Raw genomic sequence first — 23,223 nt, 5'->3', positions numbered from 1 at the left:
CTTACCTCCCCCTGCTGGCTGATTATTGGTACTGCATACTGAAGCTTAACGTCACAGAAAAGGCACTCCAAAAAGACATTCGCTACACCAATTAAATTGTGGTTTTCTTGTGCTTCATAGAAAGGATCACCTCTTTTTCCAGTGAGTCTCTTCATCTGGTTTTTTTTTAAAGACAATTAAAATTTCAAAAACAAAAATGATTTAGCATTGTGATCCAACATGGATGTGCTAAAAAATTATGAGCTACACCCAATAAAGTCATATTCAAATCCCCATTTCACCACTGTGCAACATGTCTAAACAAGGCAGGTCAGATGATAGCAGAAGACAAGAGTATATGTAGAGCACTAGAGTGTATATAGAGCACCTGCCCTGGGCCTGTTGTTGTTCAACCTATTTCTAAATTACTTGGATGAAGGTATTGAAGGGATATTCATCAAATTTGCAGATGACACCATTGCTACTGAAGACAGAATCAGGATGCAAGATGACCTGAGCAGACTGGAGAACTGGGCCCAAACTAACAAAATGTATTTCAATACGGACACATGTATGGTTCTACACTTAGGCAGGAAGAACCAGCTGCACAAATATAAGATGGGGGACACCTGGCTTGCCAGTAGTACACGTGAAAAGGATCTAGGGGTCTTACTGGTCTGCAAGCTTAACACGAGTCAACAGTGTGATACAGCAGCAAACAAACCTAATGCTATTCTAGGAAGCATAAATAGAAGCATAGGGACCTGATCAAGGAAAGCAATAGTCCCACTCTATTATGCCTTGGTCAGACCACAACTGGGGTACTGTGTCCAGTTCTAGGCACCATAATTTAAGAAGGATATTGACAAGCTGGAATGTATGGAGGAGGAGGATGACCAAGATGATCAAAGGTCTGGAAACCAAACCTTATGAGGAACGGTTGAGGGAACTGGGTATGCTTAATCTGTAAAAGAGGAGATATAACAGCCATCTTCAAATAGCTAAAGGGCTGTCACATGGTGGATGGAGCAAGCTTGTTTCTCCGGCTTTGGAGACTAGGACCCAAACCAATGGCTTCAAGTTATAAGGAGATTCTAACTAAACATCAGAAAGAGCTTTCTAAGAGCTCTTTAACAGTGGAATCGCCTCACTCAGGAGGTAGTGGACTTTCCTTCATTGGAGGTTTTTAAGCAGAGGTTGGATGACCATCTGCCATGCATGCTTTAGTTGAGATTCCTGCATTGCAGAGGGTCGGACTATATGACCCTTGAGGTTCCTTTCAACTCTACAACTCTACAGTTCTATGATTCTATTATTCTATGTATACAAACCTAACTCTTATTAACACCAAAAGCTTATTCCTCATTTAAATACTGTAAATGAGTAGCAACACTTCCAACAATTTTGTGTTCCTCACAGAAGGCCAAAATTAAATTCCCCGTGTGCAAAAATACTAACAACAAAAACTGTTTATACTAGTTTTTGATGCAGTCAATGAATACTACATTGCACGAAGTACTATGTTGATCATCATGTTCAGGCAGACAGCATTTTATGTTGAAACAACCGTATAATTAAATCCTGAATTACATTAAGTTGTTATCCATTCACTTAAAATAGTAGGACTCAGTGCTGATGTGCTTTGAACAAACAAACTATGGAAAATCTGATATTCCTTATAGTAGGTCAAATATTAGCAAACATTTGCATTAAAATTTCTGATGAATACTAAAAATATTGCCTCACTTCCACTAAAAAATACACTTACCTGTAAACATATCCAAAAGCACACTATTTTAAAATCTCATATGCAGAGCAAAATAAATTGCAGGACGATTGCAACTGACACAGGCTTAGCATGTGTGATTTCAACTTTATACAGTTGAAGGCTGACAGGTTGAAGTCACTCAAATTAAATGCACAGAAGCCAGAGCGCTTAAAAGCACTTTTTGCACACAGTTTCGCCAGTGCAGAAAGAGCTTCTAAGCTCTCTGCCTTGCTTATTGGGCTCTGGAAGGCTCTCGCATAAGCTGGCAGGAACATGGATGGCCTGCAAGAGAACCTCCCAGAGTCTAGTAAGCAAGGGAGCTTAGAAGCTCTCTGCCTTGCTTGTGGGGCAAGGTCTGCTTGGGGCATGACTCCAGAAAGGATAAGGGTGCTTGAGTGGGGGCAGTTCCAAGGAGGTGGTTTTTGTCTACACGCCATCCTCAGAATGTAACCTCCATGCAAGACATGATCTTTCTGTATAATCCTGAAATAGTTTTAGAGATACTAAGTTCCAAATGTAGTCATTGTAGTCTGTTCTCAGACATGTATAAGGGAAATAAACTACAAATATTAGGATAAACGTACAACTGAATGTAGCACTGCTGTTTGATAAACAGCAGAAATGCTTACATGAATATGCACAACTGTGCTATATAAAGCTTTTAGAAATATTCTGTTTTTATTAAAAGTGTACGATTTTGGCCAAACTGAAAAACTGAGGTTGAATACCTCATGGGCTCTTTCCTTCCATTCTTGATACAGATCTCTCATGTCAATTAACTTGTTTTCCAGCTTCTCTATGGTCCATACTTGAGTACTTTTCCCTTTTCTTCTTACTTGAATAGCTGGTTCACTTACAATTGCTCCTCTCTAAACAAAAACAAGACAAAGTATCTTAAGTAGATAAAATATGCATTTTAACAAAGTGATTCCATTTTTCAAATTTAAACTCGAACAACATATGCTACATAGCTATGTTAATATTTTGATACTCCATTCTCTTGCATTTTCCAATTATTTATATAGACTCTCCCTGCAAGAGAGGGGAGTGGTTGTGGGCGGGAGCCCGAGCTCCGCCCCTAGCAGGGGGCGTTAGCCCCCTGCCACCACCTCACCTGGCTGGCTGGCGCCCACGCCCCTCGGCAGGCATCCAACCAGGTGCTTGAGAGGGGCGTGTTTAGCAGCCTTTTGCTGCAGTGCCAGCCTCTCCCTGGCCTCATAATGGTGGCTGAGAACTAGAAACCATAAATGACTGGAAACATATCAAGATAGCACAGGCATGAATGTCCTGTTTCTACTGTATGTTTACGGGTATTATAATATTGTATCAGCTCAGTGAGATAGAAAGTTTAGAGAAGCTATATCTATTCAGTCCATACAACTCCTTTAATTTATGTTCCATTTTCTCTCCCTCATGCACTCGTTCATTCTCTACTTCTGGACTCAAATGACTTCCAAGGGCTTTTACAAAATAGTTTCAATTATCAATTTTCTTACCTTCCTATTGGCACTCAGGTTAGCAGCAGGAATCTGCAGTGTCACTTGATAATCTGTTAGCTTGCTCATTTCTTCAGCCAATAAATTTGCTTCCCTCACTAATGTGTTGGCCTTAACTATCTGCTCTCTTAATTTTGCTAGGCTCTGTCGAAATAACTCATCCCTAGGGGTGGGAAAGAAAAATGGATAGGAGTAGTAGAATATTAATTGGGAAATTGAGAACTTGGTAAGAAGACATTGGCAGAAACAATGAACAAGGTTGTAAACATAAGAATATTAATTATTCCAGATTTTAAAAATTATGTTCAAATATTTTAACAAGAGAAAATAAAGCTATAATGAGAGAATGCTTCCAATTTTTTTAATACATGTCAAGGCTATCTTGGAAATGCCATTTGGTAACAAAACAAATCCCACCGTGCTAATCCGTCTTTATAGGCATTCTGAGAAAAATTATATGTATACCAAGATGAAACCTACAAGTTATACAAGAGCTATAATGAGTTTCCCTTGAAAGCCCTGCAGTAATTCTGACCATATGGGCACTGCACAGTGCCTGTGCTATGACATGATTGGTCTTTAATTGAGAAGACAACGCAGATAAGACCAAATCAGTCAGAATCACTAGGTAAGCAGGACTACATTCTAGTTACGGAAGGTACATACCAAATGCCCGGGCCCCAATGAGTCCTGCGTTTGAAGAATTTAAATGGTACTAAGTTTTACAACAAGCAGTTTGAGTATGGTTAGCTTACTCATAGCACGTTTGCAGGAAGGATGTTCTAAAATTATTTGGGATCTGGATGAAAGATTGTCCTGGACAGATTCACACACACAATAGTATTTTTCTCCTGTCACTCATTCTTTCATAGTTACTTATGGTTTTAATATCAATGCTCTCACCTCTCTTCTGACCAAAGGTTCACTTTCTGCTGAGCTGTCTGGGCAGCTTCTGAAAGCCTGTCACTAGAATGCTGATACCGTCTTTCCGGAGAAAGCTGCTGTCGGAGTTGCTCCAGCTCACGCTCATACATCATCCTCTGCTCTTCTAGAGCGCTACGCTTTTCTTCCAAGTATTGTTTCTCCAAGACCTGGACCACATTTTGTACTGGATCTGGATAAGGAAAGCACCAGCATATCTTAAAATTCATTATCTACATTGTTAATAATTCAGCTTTGTTACTTCTTAACACAGTTCTACAGCCACAGTGATCAGAAGGTGAGAGGGTGAGAGATAAAAGATCCAAAGTACCATTTTCTACTGCAGGGTCTATATAAGAAAAGGAAGATGAGCATGAGGTAAATCCACTTACTTCCTAGTAAATATAATTGGCATCAGTTGGTCGTACATGATTTACTCCTCCACAGTCTCTATTCCCAGAAAGTCACAACAGTTACTGAACACAACAAAATTATCCATTCCTTATTTACAACCATCAGGACAAGGGAACAGATTAAAGAACCTATCTATTGCCAGGACCTTGAAATTTATGTGCTCCTGTCTGACATTTTCAGTGATGCTGAGCACCAGCTTCTTACCATTGCTATTCAGTGTTTTCATTATGACTTCCATTTGTGCAAACTCATAGTTATAGTCTGGTTCCGAAGAAGCTTCGCTGGCTGCATCTAGATCATGTTCTGCTAACTGCTGCTCTTTTTCAGAGTCTTTCAACCAATCTCTTCGCTTTCGCTTAGGCAGATTGATTCTGTTAAAAAGTTGAGAAAGTAGTTATGAAATACCTTGGTAGATCCATTTTTAAAATGCTGGATTCTGTGGATTTTAAAATGCTGGATTCTTTCTATACTTAACAACCCATGAGCAGGGAGGAAAGGCACGCTGCAGGTTGTTCCAAAACAAAGGAAGCTACAGTGTTGACTGTAGATTAATAAGTAAAGAGACAAATATGTACAACCTTCACTGAATTTAATCTTAACCTTCTCTAACAAACAAAGCCAACTGACAAGTCTTGCTCTTAAGATTCTATTTACCTTAAAGGTACAGTAACATATATATTATTTATTTATTTATTAAATTTGCATACAGTCCATAGATCTCATGACAGCTCACAGCATATAAATACAAGATAAAAACACTAAATATATAAGAAAAACAAGAACAAAAACAAACCAAAACAATAACACATTTAAAAGGATATGGATGTTAGTCAGCCAAAAGCTTGGTTGAAGAGGAACATTTTCACCTAGCACCTAAAAGTGTAGAATGAAGATGCCAGATGAATCTCCCTGGGGAAATTGCATTCCACAAACAGGGAACCACTGCAGAAAAGGCCTGTTCTTGTGTTGCCACCCTCCAGACCTCTCGTGGAGGAGGCACATGAAGAAGGGCCTCACATGAGTATCACAGGGTCCAGGTTGGTTCATGTGGGGAGAGGCAGTCCTTGAGGTATTGCAATCCTGAGCAGCTCAAGGCTTTATAGGTCAAAATCAGCACTCTGAATTGGGCCCAGAAACTAACTGGGAGCCAGTTGGGCCAGGATCAGTGTAATATGCTCAAACCATCTTGCCCCAGTCAGCAACCTGGCCACCAAATTCTCTACCAGCTGAAGCTTCCAAACCCTATTCAGAGGCAGCCCTAAGTATAATGTGTTGCAGTAATCTAGACTAGAGGTTGCCAGAACAACTGTAGTTAGGTTATCCCACAACTAACAATGAGTCACAACAGATTTATCTTTTTACTGAGACATTGTTCTCCCCATGTACAAGGGTACATATAACAATGACTTAAAAGCAACAAATTTCTACACTACAATGTAGTACCATATTTTTTGCCCTATAGGACGCACTTTTTCCCCTCCAAAAACGAAGGGGAAATGTGTGTGCGTCCTATGGGGCGAATGCAGGCTTTCGCTGAAGCCTGGAGAGCGAGAGGGGTCAGTGTGCACTGACCCCTCTCGCTCTCCAGGTTTCAGGAAGCTATCCCCCCAGTCCGGCAAGCTCCCAAAGCGATGCGAAGCTGCGGGCTTCCCCGCCCCCAGCCCCGCAAGCTCCCAGAGCGATGCCGAAGCTGCGCTCTGGGACCCGTTCTGGTGGCTGGGGTCGGGGGAAGCTCGGGCTTCTCCCAACCACAGCCCCCAGAACGGGTACCAGAGCGATGCCGAAGCTGCGTTCTGGGACCCCCGCGCCTGGGGGGGAAATATTTTTTTCCCTTTATTCCCCCCCCCCCCCAAAAAATCTAGGTGCGTCCTATGGGCCGGTGCATCCTATACAGCAAAAAATACGGTATTTGCCAAACACAATGCAAGCCAATTTGCTTCCATCTTCCGCTCATGTCAGGATGCATAGCTCCTGGTGATCGGTATTTAAGACTGGATTGATTTCAGTTTTATGAAAATATGCTCACAAATTCAAGCTCTATTCAACAGAGTATCATAACAGGAGAAATATTATCTTAGAAGATACTGTGTGGACTAGATGGAAACCTAGACTGACTAATTGCCCCAAAACTAACACTATAGAAGTCTGAGCTGTAACAAAGAAGTTAATCTATTTAGCCTCATTCTTTGGAAGCAAGATTCTTCACTAAAAATATTTGGACATAGCTCTCTAAATAAAGAATTGGGGGTGGGGAGAGAGAGAGAGAGAGAGAGAGAGAGAGAGAGAGAGAGAGAGAAAGAGATAGAGAGATTACCTAAAGAAGTGGTTGTTTCCCCATAAGATTCTATCTCCATGCCACAACTGTGTCACAGAACACACCAACGTGCCATTTACACAGGATCTGAAAGCAAAGCACAAGATTGAAAAGACTGAAATTATTCTTTAAAATCTGAGTTCTCCAACAGCAATTCCCAGTAGTCACAAAACATTACCCACTCTGGTCCACGGGAATTGTTAAATAAGACAGAGATGCAGAAGGGGACAAATTCTCTCCTACCCACTGGTCACTCTTGCTCTTTGGTCCAGCAGGGACAGTGAAGAGTGTATATCACCTAGCTGCCAGGAACCATGTTATAAAATATATTCTTACTCACATGAAACACATCAGGAGAAGCAAGGTGGTATTTTTGTTTCTGGGCTCAACCAAGGCACATACAAATACTTTGTGAGAAGGGGCAAGCAGAAATATACACATTCAGCAGTGCAAACACATGTGCTTTCTTCATAGCCTCTCATTTCTATGGTTTTCAAAGTGTGAGGTGTGCTTCTCTGAAGAGGCATGAGAAGTTTTAAGGATAGGAAAATGGCCCTTTACAATTTTCCATTCCAACCTGATGATGTGTGCTAAACTGACCAGGTAGTGAAAAGTCTACATCCTGAGCTCCGACAGTTACAGTTTGCATTACTTGATTATGCAGAGTGTCCCAAAGAAGTAATTGCCTTATGAGTCTTAGTGGGTGTTGCAGATACTCCAACAGACATGTGCTCTCTTTTTTCCAGCCTGCTTGTTCCTAGCTCTCAGATAAAAGTGTTAATAGATTATTTAATTTGTATCCCATCCTTCCTCTCAAAGGTGCTCAGGGTGACAAACACAGAAACAATAAAACAATTAAAACATATTTTTAAAAAATTCTTCCAATATAGATGCAGACTGGGAAAGCTCTCTACTTTTGGATGTATTACCTATTCACTTAACGTGGAGAAGAATGAAGAAGTGTTTTCTATTGATTCAGCACCACAAAGGCCTCCTAACAAAAACCCCTAAACATGCATAAAATGTGTGAAATAAAAGTCATGAAGCCTGTAACATGAGCCTGATCTCTACTGACAAATTATTATTGCTGCTGCAGCACCTCTTTACTGTATACAGGACAGACAGTGGCTTGGCTTTAGCAATGCAACATGTAGCATATATGTTTAAGTAATTGGGTCACAGGCTGTTTACCGTAAGCAGTCTGCACAAACCCAGTTAAAACCTCCTTAATGAGACTTGTACATATGTTGCTCCCAGAGTTTAAAAAACAATCTTCCAAAACTAGGTTACTCTGATTAAAAGAAGTTTATTTCACATTAGCCACAGCAGAAAGAACACATTTTTGGTGCAGACCTTAGAGGAAATGTTAGAGAGGCAGCTTTGTATACAGTTTCACTGCCCTTAAATTTAGGCAAGCAGAAACAGGGAAGTTAATCATTGTGCACCTAATTTTGTTAGAAAGGTAGCGTTTAAAACAGCTGTCTTCTATTTCTTTCACTGCTGAAAAAAAATGTCTGGGTTCCAAGTGTGGTGAATAAAAGTGAAACAGTATTTTAATTCATCTCCATATCACAAAGAAGTTACTTTCAATCTCCATGAGAATCAGCAATGAAATGATTCAATGTACTGTCAGTTGTAACTTCGGTAACAAGGTTTGCGCCTATTAAGGCATTTTGGATGAAGCACAAATTAAACAAAGCCTATTTAGTTATAATTTTTTTCCAGTGACATGCTTCTTTGTTCTTGCCAGTCAAAATGACTAACTCCTAGCAATGGAATTCTATCATAACAACACAGAACACCATCTGTTTGGAATTTTGTTCTCTTATGGCTACAGCACTGGAGTATAACACACTAAGGTATACCATGCAAAAAGTATAAATAAAGCTTATGTAGAATACACTGTGCTTATTTCTATACATTTACATTCCTAATTTGCCCTTAAAGCTGGCATCATGTCTTCAAAGAGATTTAGATTTTATTTGGACATGGTGATATTGGTGGGAATCCTTTCCCTTAATAGTATTCAAAAAACTTACTCTTAAGTACTCCACAAATTTGGATTATTAATAATTGGTGTATGCAATCATGATTACAGGATATCTGTTTCACTTATCATGTTGCTAGTACTGGCATCAAGAAGTTATGGAAACTCCTTTAAACTGACTGATTTTGTTGTGGTTCACCTCTAACATTTGTTTTTTCTTAGCATTCTTTTTTGACAATGCTCAAATATTTCCAAAGTCAAACACCTAGAAAGATTACAGAGAAAAATATTCTGGGACATAGCTTTGTTTTACCTTTTATTGTTGTTATAATATTAAGGTAATTTATGTACTGCTCCATATTTCAAAGAAAGGTCTGAGGTGTTTTATTCTCATACAATATGAGAAGCATCTCTCCCGGTATGCTTATGCATCAAGAACAGCACAAGCACTTATTTTATTGCTCTTATCATTATGACGGTATCAAAACTAAATATGTGGAGTTTTCCACTTTTCTTATCAGGGTGCTTTTCTATAAACTTCTCTACAAACATGAATGCTACCCTTTTTTGTAGGTTGAAACTGAATTTGCATTTCTCTTACCTTGCATTTTCTTTTGGTGAAAGAGAAACTTCCCCGTCTGGTGCAATGTCTATCTCGCAGTGTTCTGGTTGGATCCCTATCCCAAATAGCTGTATATCCTGAGAAGTATCTGCACCAACCCTAGTATGATCCTGGTTAAGACAATTACAATGAAAATAAATTTGCTGCTTCTATTGACATAGGCACATACTAATTAATCACAAAGTATGTGCAATCCACCCTGGAATCCCATGGCCATATTCATTACACAGTGAAACTATTGCTAGCCTGGCAGAGGTAACAAGGCCCCTGTACAAACTCTCTAAAACTGATCTCACAGAAATATATGCCCACACTTAATTATTATACGAAGATTGAGACATAATGCTGTACATGGGATTAACCAATTGCCTTTGCAAACTAGAAATATTTTCACAGCTTAATTGTTCACAGTAATTTCTGCTTATAATATTAGAAACATTTGGTTGCATTTATTATATAGGTCTAAGAAAATAGGTTCCTAAGAACAAAGATAAAAGAGCTAGGTTTAATTAGTACAACAATTACCCATCTGAAATCTACTAATAGCAATCCAATTTAACTACAGTCATACCTCGGGATAAATATGCTTCAGGATAAGTATTTTTGGGTTGCACTCCACGGTGACCCAGAAGTAACGGAGCACGTTACTTCCAAGTTTTGCCGCTCGCACATGCGCAGGTGGTCAAAATGACGTCATGCGCATGCGCGGAAGCGGCGAAACGCGGCACACGCACACACGCATTCGCATCTTACGTTCTATTCAGGATGCAAACGGGGCTCCGGAGTGGATCCCGTTTGCATCCCGAGGTACCATTGTATAACAAAAAACCTGAATCAGTACTGAGTACTATATACGAGAAAGAAAAACTTGGCCTGAATCTTAAGAGATGGAGGTCACGGAATGAAAAAGCTATCTTTATACACATTTATTAGTATGCCTATCAATAAACTGAATACATACAGCAAACTATCTCATCATTTTTTTTTTTGCTGAGATATATGAACTGATTATCAAAATTAAATTCACAATGGTATGGACTATGTGCATAAGAAACAGCAGAAGTTTACACAGAATCTAAATTTCTCCTTCCTGGACCAAAATTATGATAAAGCCTTAGAGGTAAGAGCACTTGCCTACACAAGAATTCATATTAGCCTTTTTGACCACTTACAAGGAAGGGTTAAACTGAGAGAATCATAGTGAATGATCAGGTTAAAGAATGGAAGGATTTTCTGCAATGTCTTTTAGTTTTTGCAAATAAAGTACTGACTGAAAAGGTTTTTTTAATTAAAAACAAGTAAGGAAGTTTCAGTCCCATACTTTAAGAACCAATGTAGATATAAAAAGGTAAAGGTAAAGTACCCCTGACAGTTAAGTCCAGTCGTGAACGACTCTAGGGTTTGCGGTGCTCATCTTGCTTTACTGGCCGAGGGAGCCGACGCTTGCCCGTGGACAGTTTTTCCGGGTCATGTGGCCAGCATGACTAAGCCGCTTCTGGCGAAACCAGAGCAACACACGGAAACGCCGTTTACCTTCCCACCGGAGCGGTACCTATTCATCTACTTGCACTTTGTGGTGTGCTTTCGAACTGCTAGATTGGCAGGAGCTGGGACCAGGCAACATAAGCTCACCCCGTCACAGGGATTCAAACCACCAATCTTCCGATTGGCAAGCCCTAGGCTCAGTGGTTTAGACCACAGCGCCACCCGCGTCCCTAATGTAGATATAATCCCACAAATTCAAATTTAGCGCAGTTTTTCAAGGGAAGCTCCAAAACACTACAGAATTTAATGCCTTTTTACCTTTAAATAGTAAACCAATAATTCATTGAGTGCAGGATCTGCATTTAGATTCACCAGGTAGCACTTATCTTCCCCAACCTTGATGCCAGAAGTTTCAAGGGAAATGCCCATACTCTCTAGCTGTCTTTGTCTCTCCTGTAAAATACACAGGGGGAAAAATTAATTCATCAGATCTAAGTGCCAATAAACCTAAATATTATGACTTGAGACATAATCACAGGCAAAAGAAAAACAGCTGCTGACACTGCTCTACGAATCTTTACACAAGAATTCACATAGAACTATAATAGGTCGGTTCCATATGCATTTCCATGCTTCCACTTTTCCAAAAGGTGGTACAAGGGGGAAAACCTATTTGGATTTAGAATCCCCTTTCTCACAAACTGCTCAACTCTGAGGCATAAAACAAACTCTTCTGTGAGCAGAAGCAGCCTTCCTCATGTGAGAGGGTACCATTGGAAATAAAAGCAGAGTTACCATTAATCTGCACCCAGCTAAAATAATAGGTCTAGAACAGATAACAAAAGAGGTTGCACAACTATGACTAACACTATCCAATAAGCCTTTCATCTATTATGACTCTTGTTCATCAGTCAATGAAACAGACTAGTGAAGTCATGCATACAGTCCTATCAGTGCCTTTTAAAACAATGAAACATATTATTATAATTTATAACATTCTTATAAACTGTGGTTGGACAACATGTCACAATAAAAATATTTTTAAAATATACAATTAGAATGTAAACTAATTCTTCTAATCTTTGCTGCTTTTTTCACTTTCCTTCACAATAACCTACAACAAAATAACTTAGAACAACAGAAGTACCAATGAACATACAATTAGATTCTGGCCGGAGGAAACTTAACAGTCATGAGATAAGAGAATCATCCACAGAGCAGGAATTAATGGACAGTTGTTGCAGTGGTGCTAAGTAAGCAGTGGGTTCCTTTACAGACCTTTATGGAAATCAGTGCATTTTGACTTAATCCAAAAGGATCTGGAGTGAGCAATGAGGTGGCCAAGTTTTCTGATGACACCAGTGGTAAAAAAGAAAGGGGACTGCAAGGAGCTCCAAAAGGATCTCTTCCAACTAAGCAAATGGGCATTAAAATGAATTCCAATGTGAGCAAATATAAAACACACTGAGGTGAAAAATCCTAACTTCACATATACACTAATGGGGGTGGAGAAGGTGGCTGCGGAAAAGTTCTCTCCCTCTCATATAATACTAGAACCCAGGATAAAAGGAAGTACTACCTCACACAGGGAACAATTACTTGCCTTACTTCATATTCTCTTGCAAAATTTGCTGATGAAACATGAAGGAATACAAAAATACACTGAAACACCACTCATTTAGGCCAAACTAAGCCATATTAATACCTGGCCCTCAACTTTAGAACTCCTTAGCTTTGCTTCAAGTGAGCATGCTCGTAGCAATACAGTGACATGTGAGCTGTGACAATTATCTGCTGTAACAGGGAATGTTTGGGTAGCTGCCTACTGTGACTGTAGTTTTTAAACCAGCTGTTATTTTTGCAGCCATCTACGGAATGAGCAGCTTTGTTTAATACCTAAGTAAAGCCTATGCAACCACAGCAAGTATGCTAGCATTGTGTGACATCAATATAAACTGTGTTGATTAACCTACTTCCTCAGGATTTCCTTAAACTTTATATTTTTTGGAATTTTGTTTAGTTTTCCAAGTTTTTAATTTGCATCTTGTCTTGTTGCATGTCACCATACATATTTGTTGGTTTGTTGCCTAGTTTTATTCACACTATTGTAAACTATAGTGGACTATTTTAATGAAGGACAGTAAATAAATATTTTAAATACATAAAATCCAGGTGAATGGCAAGAGCCACAGATTTTCAGGAAACAGTATGACAGCCAGATCACATTTGGAAATATAAAACTTGTCCATCTCTGTTAAATAGACTATTATCTTATTATCATTTATTGAATTTATATACGGCCCTATATTCACAGGTCTCAGGCTACGTACTGTAATGCTAACTTACACTAATTAAGCATTTAGCAGAAAGAATACTGAAAAGAATACCTGTGCAATTTCTTCTGTTTTCCTTAACTTCTCCTCCCAAGTGACAGTCAGTTCTTTTATTAGTTTCTCAGATTCCTCCAATTTTTCCTTTAACTCTGGTGCCTTCATAGCCTTCATAGCCAAAATATGACAATTACAAACATTTTATAATTCCCAATTTATCCATGACAAATTTTAATCCCGTTCTGCTAGTCAAACAAATTGGGTTGTGAACAGAATCACATACATGGGTGCAAATACTTAGAACCCCAAACTACTCTTTCATTATGTTTAATTGTGCTCACCATTTGGATTTCCCCCTTCCCACAAGAAATTCAGATCATCAAGTCATCTTCAAATAAATCCTGTTCTGATACAAATTTTATAGCCAATTCAAAAACATCAACCTCCCCGCCCTTTTTAAAATGTGTAGGGAACTAATAAAAAAGACAACTCACTGAATCCCACCAGTAATATTACCATATATTTACCTCTGCCTGAGAAAGTTGTTCTTTTAGTTTCTCTACTTCTTCACGTAGTTCTCGGATGACCCTGGCATTTGGATCTTCGTTTACTATAGCATGGTTAACTATCCTTTTAGCCCTGTCTGCATATCTCAGTGTGGAGAGTGTTTCTTCATAATTATCAGCTGCTGGACTAATTGTAGCTATCATAGCTGTTTGGCTGTTTCCTCCCAAGTTGTCCTAAAGAATATATTAAGTAATTCATAAAGATGTGAAGCAATTTGAAAATATACCCCATTCTCTAAACGCACAATTTCACTACATTTAGCATACAAAGGTTTGCACTCACTGAAGTCATTGCGCAAGCAGAACAACTTTCACTTGCACAAGGGAACTTCCCCTCCTCCTCCCCCAACTCTCCAAAGCAGATCTAGTGGTGGAACAGAGGGTACATGGGGGATGGAGAGGAAAGGGAAGTTCTGTTGCATGGGCAAAAGTAATTCCATTCACATAATGATTTAGTTGAATATAATGCACACTTTTAAAATCAAGGTGCATTGCTTTCAACCGCATCTGACCTACAACACATTGGATATTTAGCTCGCAGCATTACAAAGTATCATGCAAAAATCAGAATGGCAAGTAAACAGCTGTGCCAAAAGGTTACTATTGCAAGAAAAAGCATGTATCATACCAGGAAGAGGTTGCATCCAGAATATTTCTTAATTAGTCAAAAAAGTTTGCACACTGGTATGCTAGATAGCATATCAGTCCATGACAGTTTCACTTAGAATGATACAGTGCCATGTCTTACCTTGAGAAGCCAGGTGAGCACAGAGTCTCTGTAAGGCACAAATTTGTTTTTCCCCTTTCCTGCTGCTTGGTCTGCAAGTGATGAGATAACCAAACCTAGTGTTGAGAGTGACCTAGGAGAGCAGCAAATTGTTATCAGCTAGAACATGTAACATACAATTTGTCAAAAGCTGCAATGAAATTTAATCTTTGGGGGGGGAAGGTAGCTCCTGTGGGGTGTAATAAATTCTAGAACTTGTGAAGATTTAAAAAGGATTTCAAGAGTAATAGAAATCTGTAGAAGAATAAACTGTTATGTAAAGCCTATGGAGCTAAACAGTAAAAGGTGTTGCATACAGGTCAAAATGAGCACCAACAGTATTACAGGGTGTTTTGTAGCACTACAGTCAAAAACACAAGCAAGCAAACAGTGCAAGAATAGGAAAAAGCATATTCAATGTTCAGAAGAAAAGAGCGCCTCCTACTATGAAGCTATGTAAATAAGAGGTAATTATCTGCCATTTGTTTATTAAGAAAATAGATGGATAGCAAAAGCAAATTTACTGCAAACAAATGAAGCAGCTTTTAGAATTCTTATTTGGGAGTCACTGTAACAACTTGTTGCAAGATGATGATAATGATATAGTATATATTATACCCTGCCCATCTGACTAGGTTTCCCCAGTCACTCTGAGCGGCTTCCCGCAGAAAAAAATAAACATAAATCAAACATTAAAAGCTTCCTGAAACAGGGCTTCAGAAGTCTATGGAAATTTATATAGTTCTTTTAACTCTTTGACATCGGCTGTGAGGGCATTTCACAGGGCGGGTGCAACAACTGAAAAGGGCTTCTGCCTGGTTCCCTGTAATTTCACTTCTTGCAAAGAGGGAACTGCCAGAAGGCCCTTGGAGTTGGATCTCAGTGTCCAGGCTGAACGATGTGGGTGGAGACACTCCTTATCTAGTTAAGACCAATACACTGAAGTGTTTAAGGAAAACAACAAGTTTACTGAGAACTCTGCAACCATTAAAACCCTACTCTTACTTAGTTGCTGTTTAATGCAATATCCACAACTGCTTGGGGAAATGGATGTGAAGAAATTACAATGTGCAAGCACCTTTTCATTATATAAAGTGCTGCTGTCACTTCAGGTTAACAATTTCACGTTAGTCACATGCCTGTATCATAAATCGAAAAAATTTGCGGAAAGGTAAAACTAATCTAACATTCAGAATTCTGAATGCTATTTGAATGTAGTCTGATGAGAAGCTTGATTTAAAGGGCCTTCTGATGAGTACAGCTAAAGTGAATGTTTATTTGGATACTTTAAATTCACTCACGCCCTTACTTGTTTATATTGCTGCCTTCCTTCAGACGTTCTCCTGCTGCTCCTGTTTTAGATACTCTTTCACTACCAGCCAAATCTACCAGGCTGACTTTGCTCACTTTCTCTCCGGAGTTCTAAGCAAAAACACAAACATACAAAAACAAATCCGTCTTTTTAATAGCCTACTATGAATTCACACAGTGCAAGAAACCATAAAATACCGGCAAACAAACTTGAACAACAGCAAGAGGCAGTTGCTGTGATATTTTTTAAGTCACTTTCACATTACTGTTTAGTACAGACATCTTTAGAATTAACAGTATCAAATCTTTGTAAATGCTAATAATAACTGTGCCCAATTTACCGGTACATTTAATTATATACTCCATATTGGCCTCACAATTCCCTGTAAGGGAAAAGCTGAAAAACACCAGACAGTCATAATAAAGATGCATGCATTACCCTTCCCATTCCACATTTTCCAAGAAAAAGGGGTCTAACACATTTGTAAAAGTTACTCATTGTGTATTCATGCAGATTCATGATAAAGTCGGTAGAAACCTTTTTGGAGGTTCGGGATCTATATATAGCATCTCTGTCCTTCTACTTAGCCTAGACATCTCCAAAATATTTTAGTTTTCCATGTGTATGAAAAGTTTCACGAGGACACTTCCACACAAATGATCACTATGTCCATTCTGATGAAATTTATTTGGAGAGTTCTGTATTACATACTCTTCTTCTAAGGATCCATCAAGTAGGAGTCGATATCAGTCCCTAATAGAGGATGTTAGATTTTCTGACTTGTGGGACCAATCCTAAATCTGGTTACCAAGCAACAGATCTCTGCTCGTGTTCTATTCTAATACCTTTATTGACCATATTACATTTCTCTCCCTACCCCCATACATAAGGTGGGGCAATCTGATATATATTGATTGCCATGTCTTGATGAACTACTTCCATAAGGTTTCTGGTGGCTGGTTTGTACCTGCCCATTCCCATGTATTCATTACCATGAAGACACGTCAAACCAAAGCAACACAGAAAGTGCTGTACTGGATTTTTACAAACCTCTATACTCTGTAGAACAATAACAAATACAGTGTCTAATAGTAATGTGTGTCTACAAATGACATTTGAAATTTCATGCGCTCTTTGCTGGAATCTGCTTGGCATGGCATCTTAGATCATCCGCCACCGTGTTAGCTTCTCATTTCAGATTAAGGAATACTATTCATATGTGTATCATAGATTTTAATTTGGGACTTAACCATTTTCAGTACATTTCCATTAACATTCTTCTGTACTGTTAATCTGACATCCCTATTTTAAAACACATGTGTCTGGGACTGGGGCGTCCCTGAAATCAATGGGGAGGAATTTACAAGTTCACATACTTAGAATCACATTAGTCACACAATAAAATTTCCAAAGGCCCTTAAACTCAATTCACTTACGCCAGACTGCAGGTCATAAAGGGTCTGAGTTACTATAATATTAAATACAGCATGGGAGCGGCTGCTTTCCTCATTCATGTTGGTTGCTGCAACTGTTCGGGACTTGTTTCCCTCTGACATCAATGATTCAATATCCTGAAGCATAATGAAAACAATGGATGAAACAAAGAATTTATTCTTCCCATTCACAATGTTTCCATTGGCTCAAAGAGTTGATTCACCTAGAATCACTACCTTCTCCATATAAAGCCCAGAGACAATTACATCATCCTATTCACAGGTTTACCCCATCCACAAACAGTTTAGAAAACAGAAGGTGCCTTAATTTATCTTCAGCTGATTAATATAATGTAATTGTTAACAGAATAACTGAAATCAGTCAATGGCTTAAAATCTGCTAATTTGATTTCCATATTGAATTTCTTTAGAAAGTTCTTTTTTTACTTTAAAATACTCATCAGCCCCGAATATACATAAGGTCTCTCCTTTGAAATGTATTTCTATGCCACCTGTGCTTTTTCTTCAACCAAGCTTTAATATTTACTTATGTATTTATTCTATTTTGGGTAAGACAAATTGTTTTCATCATATAAATTGTATATGCATGTGTTTCTTTTCTCAGCTCACAGTGCTCACAGCCTGTAACGAAGCAGTGTGCCATGGCTGCTGTATAAGCTCTGTCCCCGCCCCACCATACCCTAGGAATACTATTAATATCATTAGATATTTGGTTTTTACCTACCTCAAAACTAGTAACAGCGAGTTGAGACAAACCATCTACATATGGGCCCAAAACTTTGTGCTCACGAACTTTGAGGGACTGTCGACTCCTTTGAAAGAAAAAAAAATGGACTTGTCTAAATTTTACCAACCAACTTCTAAAAAAGCTCATCTGCTTGAAATGTCAAGGGTAATTACCAAGATAATTATTCAATCAAATAATTTTAAAGAACATTATAAAAAGACTTTTGGTATTTTTCTCCCTATAACTTGTTTTAACCTCTAACTTGCCCTCATCTTCATAGCCCCAATGTGAAAAGATTTAAGAAGACCCTGCTGGAGGACCCATATAGTCCAGCAATCTGTTCTCACGGTGGCACATCAGAAACCTATGGGAAACCCAAAAGCAGAATCTGAACTCAACAGCACTCTCCCCACTTGTGATTTCCAACAACTGGCATACAATTATCCAAGGCTGGGGTAATACTCCCCCTGAAAGTACAAGTTCATAGTCTGAGGGTGTTCCTGGGCCCATCTATGTCACTAACAGTCCAAATTACCTAAATGGCTAGGAAGGCCCTTTACCAGCTTCAGTTGGTAAGACAGCTATAGCTATTCTGGATCGGGATAGCCCATCTAACATCCATGCATTGGTGAACTCCAGATTGGATTACTGAAATGCACTCTATGTGGGGCTGCCCTTGACCCAGAAGCCATAGTTAGTTCAAAATATGGTAGCTCACTAGGGTGGAAACACACCATCACACTGCAGAACTACTGAAAGAATTGCACTGGTTTCCAGTAAGCTACTGGGCTTGGTTGAAGGTGCTGATATAAACATCTTGGGATCAAGATATCTAAAAGATTACCTCATTCCCTACATACCCTACCAATCATTCTTCAGGCGATGGCATATTGTAGGTATGATCCACAAGATCTACAGAAGGTCGATTTTAGGATGTCAGAATCAACTTTTGGTGAGGCAGCGCCTACACTTTGGAACACTCTCCCACTGAATACCAGAGAGGTGTCTTCTCTATTTCCTTTTTGGTGCCTACTAAAGACATTCTTCTTTCAATAAGCCTTCTAAATCTTTATCCCAATTGGTATCTGTTTTGGGTTTGAGTTTATTTTATGAATGTGCTGTTGCTGTTTTAAATGATTTTATATTTATAATTGATTTTGAAATTTAAATTACAATTTAATATATCAATTTTACTAGTTTTCATATTATGAACCTTAAAATAATATAATACCAATAATATCAATAATCACTTCTAAACCTACCTATTATTAAATTACAATCATATTGTTAAATCTTCCCTAACAGAAAATATGGATTTGCTGAGTCTTGCACTATTCCCACACTTCTTGTGAAAGTGAATTCCATAGTTTAAGTATGTTTGTTGAAGAAATACTTTATTTTGTTTGCTTTGAATCTTCCAAAATTCAGCTTCATTGGATGCCAAGGGAGAAAAACTTTTCTCTATGCACATTCTCCACATCATGCATAATTTTATATACGTCTATTATGTCTCTTCTTACTCACATTTTATTTAGCTCATAAGCCCCAAATTTTAATACACAGGACAATGACAGACTTCCCCCCCCCCCAAAAGCATGTTCTCTTATTCATTTCTGCTATTGTACAGATATCCGGCTACCATAATAGCCACACAGCAGTAAAAGTCACTCCCATAGCTCATTTTGTTCACATTCCATGAAGTAAATTCTGAAAACCAGGTTCCTTAATGACCACCAATCATAGATGGTTGGCATTTCACTTTGTTAAATATAGCTCTCTCTAGTAAGAGCAGACAAGTTCACACTACACATGGAAGTGACAGATGATAACCTTATGGCAGTGTTTCCCAACCGGTGTTCCGCGGCACACTAGTGTGCCGCGGAGCCTTGCCTGGTGTGCCGTGGGAGGGAGGTGGGCGAGAGGCGGGGCGGCGGCGGCGAGGATCCGCGTCGAGCCGGGGGCGGCTCCGCGGTGGCGGTGCGAGGTTTCTCTCTCCATTCTCCCCTCACACACACACAGGAAATAACACAGGATCAGCTGACAGGACCCGGCCAATGGGGCGGCGGCGGGGCAGCGCGCGCAAAAGGGAGGAGCGCGAGACAGCGGACGAGGAGGAGGCCGGCATGTCCGGGCAGCAGCATGGAGCCTTGCATGTCCTTTCAGCCCCGCACCCACCGCAGACCCCTTCCTATGCCACTGGTAGCTAGGCGAGGCAGGGGGCACTGGGCGCCACACCTCGGCGCCTGCAGCGTGCCTGAGCCATGCGTCTGCGGGCGAACTGCCCGCAAGCTCCGCTCTGGCCTCTGCCCACCGCCTCAGCCTCCCTACAGCTGAGGGGGAGGCTGCAGCGAGGCTCCACGCAGCGCGCCCTGCCATGGCTCGCCCCCATGGCACTCGCCCCTGGCTGCAGGACGCGCGCGCCGCCCCGGGCCCCGGAGCGGCTAGCTGCGCCGCTGCACTGAGCGCAAGGAATACGTCCTCTCCGAGTTCGGCGGCGTCTTCGTGGGCAGCGCGAACCGCATCTCCAGCTTCGGGTAGAACTTTGGCCAGGTAGGGGGAAGCCTTTGGTCGGGGGGGGGGGTGGAGACCGGGGTGGGGAGGGGTTAGGAGAGACGCTACCGGCGCCGTCCAGAAATGCCCAGAGCAACTGGAGCTCAGCTACGCGCACACATGCGCCCTCCAAATCCCGTTTCCCACCCCTTTCTCAAAAGAAGAGAGAAAAAATGGGTCCTGGGTGTGAAACCAAAGGACCTTTCCAGCTCCTCCTCAATTCCAGGTGTGGATGGCAATGCCTCGTGTCTCCTCCCCCGCGACCAGAGCACACTTCCTAGGCTGGTTGGACGGTCCCTGGGGGTCTTCGGGTTGCCATATTTTGAAGAGCAAAAAACAGGACACATTTGTCGACTTCTGCTTTTAGCTATGGATCAGTGGCCTAGCGTGGGGGGTGCAGGGGGGGCCGGCCACAACGGGCGCAACATCTGGGGGTTAGTGTTAGGGGGCGCAAATCCACGGGTTAGGGGGCGCAAATTACTTGCATTGCCCCGGGTGCTGACAACCCACGCTACGCCACTGCGGCCCTGAACGAGCAGGAGAAGGAGCTCAAGTGACGCTGCGCGCTGACGTCACGGGGCTGTAATGGTGGTGTGCCTCGATATTTTTTTCATCAAACAAGTGTGCCTTTGCCCAAAAAAGGTTGGGAAACACTGCCTTATGGGACTGACAGGGTCTGCTTGATGGGTGCTGATGTGCTATTTGAAGCATGCAGATAAAGGGAGCTGAATCTCCTCTTTCTTCCCCCACCCACTACTTTTAATTCCAAAGCTGACCCCTCCAAACATTTTTATCTCTACTGAGCTCCGATAGCAGAAGTGAGCCTGGTTGGTGGTGGGGAGAGAACTTCTGGAGGAAAAGAGCTGCAAGTGGGAATGCTGTTGTCAGAAAATGTTTCGTACAAACTCTGGTACTTTAAATCACAACCTTCCCACACATCTGAGGCACAGTCACATTTAAAGCAACCATGTATAGTTTGGGTCTCAGTGCACAAAATATACTCTCATTCCTAACCTGTTGTGTTGATCAACATTGAAAACAAGTTCCTTACCCTTTAGGGTCCAGTAAATCTCTGACCTTCTCATTATATATTTCCATATAGGACACTTCAACTTTAAAAGTATGTGAATCATTTTCTTCTGAAGTGATTCTTTGAAACAATGCACAGCAGAGCCGTGGGATCAGACCCAGTTGTTCTGCATTACCCATCATCGAGAAGGATTTTCCAGAGCCTAAAACAGAATATAGAAAAGAAACATGTATTATAAAAGCTCTACTTGCATTTTCAAATTATTTCCTACAAAAAGTGAAGGCAGTTTGCATGTAAGTCAATGGAACATGCAATTAAGGGTTCTCCATGCAATTAAGTATTTGGTTTGGCCTAAGTGCAGGATTTGACCTGGGAAGAGGTCTGTGAGGGGCAGGTTAAGAGGTCCCACCTCTGGCCTACAACATTAGCAGTGGCCTACAATATAAGGGCTGCTGGAAGCTGCTCTCTCAGCACAGCCTTGCAACCTACAACAGGGATGTTACAGTGAACTATGTCACAGGATTATTATATACTACTCTCTCAGCCAAATCTGCAATGTGGATAACAATTCTCAGCTTCAGCCCAACAACCAACCTTCCATAGGGGTCTCAGATTATTTGCCTTCAACTGAATCTACTATCAGGTCACACAGCCTGATGTAAGGAGGGTTGCGAAAACATCACAACCACTATTTAAATATATGGCAAAATATTAAGAAATGGGTCCCCAAATGCATGTTTGGATTAAAGGTGGGTCCCAAGTCTGAAAAGATCAGAAACTACTGCTCTAGACAATACCATAAACTACTTAGAGGCTGAACTGCAGCATACAATATGAACTACACTGCAGGACTATCCTAGGCTATTTTTTCCTATCTGCAAACCTCAGGGTTACTCTGAGCATGCTGATGCCTCTTCTTTTGTACAGAGGTGGTACAGTTTTGACTCTAGCTCTACAAACACAAGGCAACTCACAATGGCATTAGTGTATATGATAATGACAGTACAGATTGCTTTCTCATCCTCTCTGTCCACCTTATGAATGTCAAATTATTTAGTTTAACTAATATGTTGTGAAAATATATAGATGCTTCTTTTGTGGAAAGCATATGCAAAACAAGTAAAAGAAAAAGCTGGCACCTTGTCGTCTGCACATGACTTAACTTTGTGAATTTTCATCAAATGCATGTCTTGCTATATTTAATAGGGTTTAGAGGAATATTTCAAGTAGAGCTCTCAGTTCCTCTGAACTATTTGCAAGTGTACAAAAATGAACATGCAACTGTCCTAGCACAATAATTGGTGCTCTCCTCTGCTGAACTAAGTTCATTAGATTATGCATACACAACCAAAGCATAATGGTTTGAGAAGGCATCTGTATAGTCTCAGATTTCAATGTTGTTATTAAGAACCTGTCTGTATAGAACAGTACTGATCCCACAGTTCAAGATTATCCTTAATGAAACTAGGCTTGTTTTTTCAGATTAAGGATGTGAAGCTTTG

General features: G+C 40.3%; 1 protein-coding gene across 6 annotated transcripts in view; it reads right to left on the bottom strand.

Annotated features, from left to right (window-relative positions):
- Window positions 1–23,223, bottom strand: part of KIF13A (kinesin family member 13A) — an 80,746-nt gene that overhangs the window by 34,963 nt on the left and 22,560 nt on the right. For all 6 annotated transcript variants that reach the window (XM_081919220.1, XM_081919221.1, XM_081919224.1 and 3 more), the window contains exons 6-20: window positions 21,743–21,923; window positions 18,139–18,226; window positions 17,397–17,531; window positions 15,958–16,070; window positions 14,631–14,742; window positions 13,844–14,056; window positions 13,374–13,484; window positions 11,305–11,439; window positions 9,481–9,611; window positions 6,893–6,979; window positions 4,783–4,949; window positions 4,147–4,357; window positions 3,244–3,406; window positions 2,476–2,616; window positions 6–155 (exon numbers count right to left, since the gene is read on the bottom strand). In XM_081919220.1, coding sequence (XP_081775346.1) covers window positions 6–155; window positions 2,476–2,616; window positions 3,244–3,406; window positions 4,147–4,357; window positions 4,783–4,949; window positions 6,893–6,979; window positions 9,481–9,611; window positions 11,305–11,439; window positions 13,374–13,484; window positions 13,844–14,056; window positions 14,631–14,742; window positions 15,958–16,070; window positions 17,397–17,531; window positions 18,139–18,226; window positions 21,743–21,923 — 2,138 coding nt within the window. The remainder of the gene's footprint in view (window positions 1–5; window positions 156–2,475; window positions 2,617–3,243; window positions 3,407–4,146; window positions 4,358–4,782; window positions 4,950–6,892; window positions 6,980–9,480; window positions 9,612–11,304; window positions 11,440–13,373; window positions 13,485–13,843; window positions 14,057–14,630; window positions 14,743–15,957; window positions 16,071–17,396; window positions 17,532–18,138; window positions 18,227–21,742; window positions 21,924–23,223) is intronic.

Source organism: Podarcis melisellensis, assembly GCF_964234715.1.
Source record: "Podarcis melisellensis genome assembly, chromosome: 7".
NCBI classification, from domain to species: Eukaryota; Metazoa; Chordata; class Lepidosauria; order Squamata; family Lacertidae; genus Podarcis; species Podarcis melisellensis.
The sequence above is the reverse complement of the archived record's forward strand: the minus strand, read 5'-3'. Positions and strand labels throughout refer to the sequence as shown.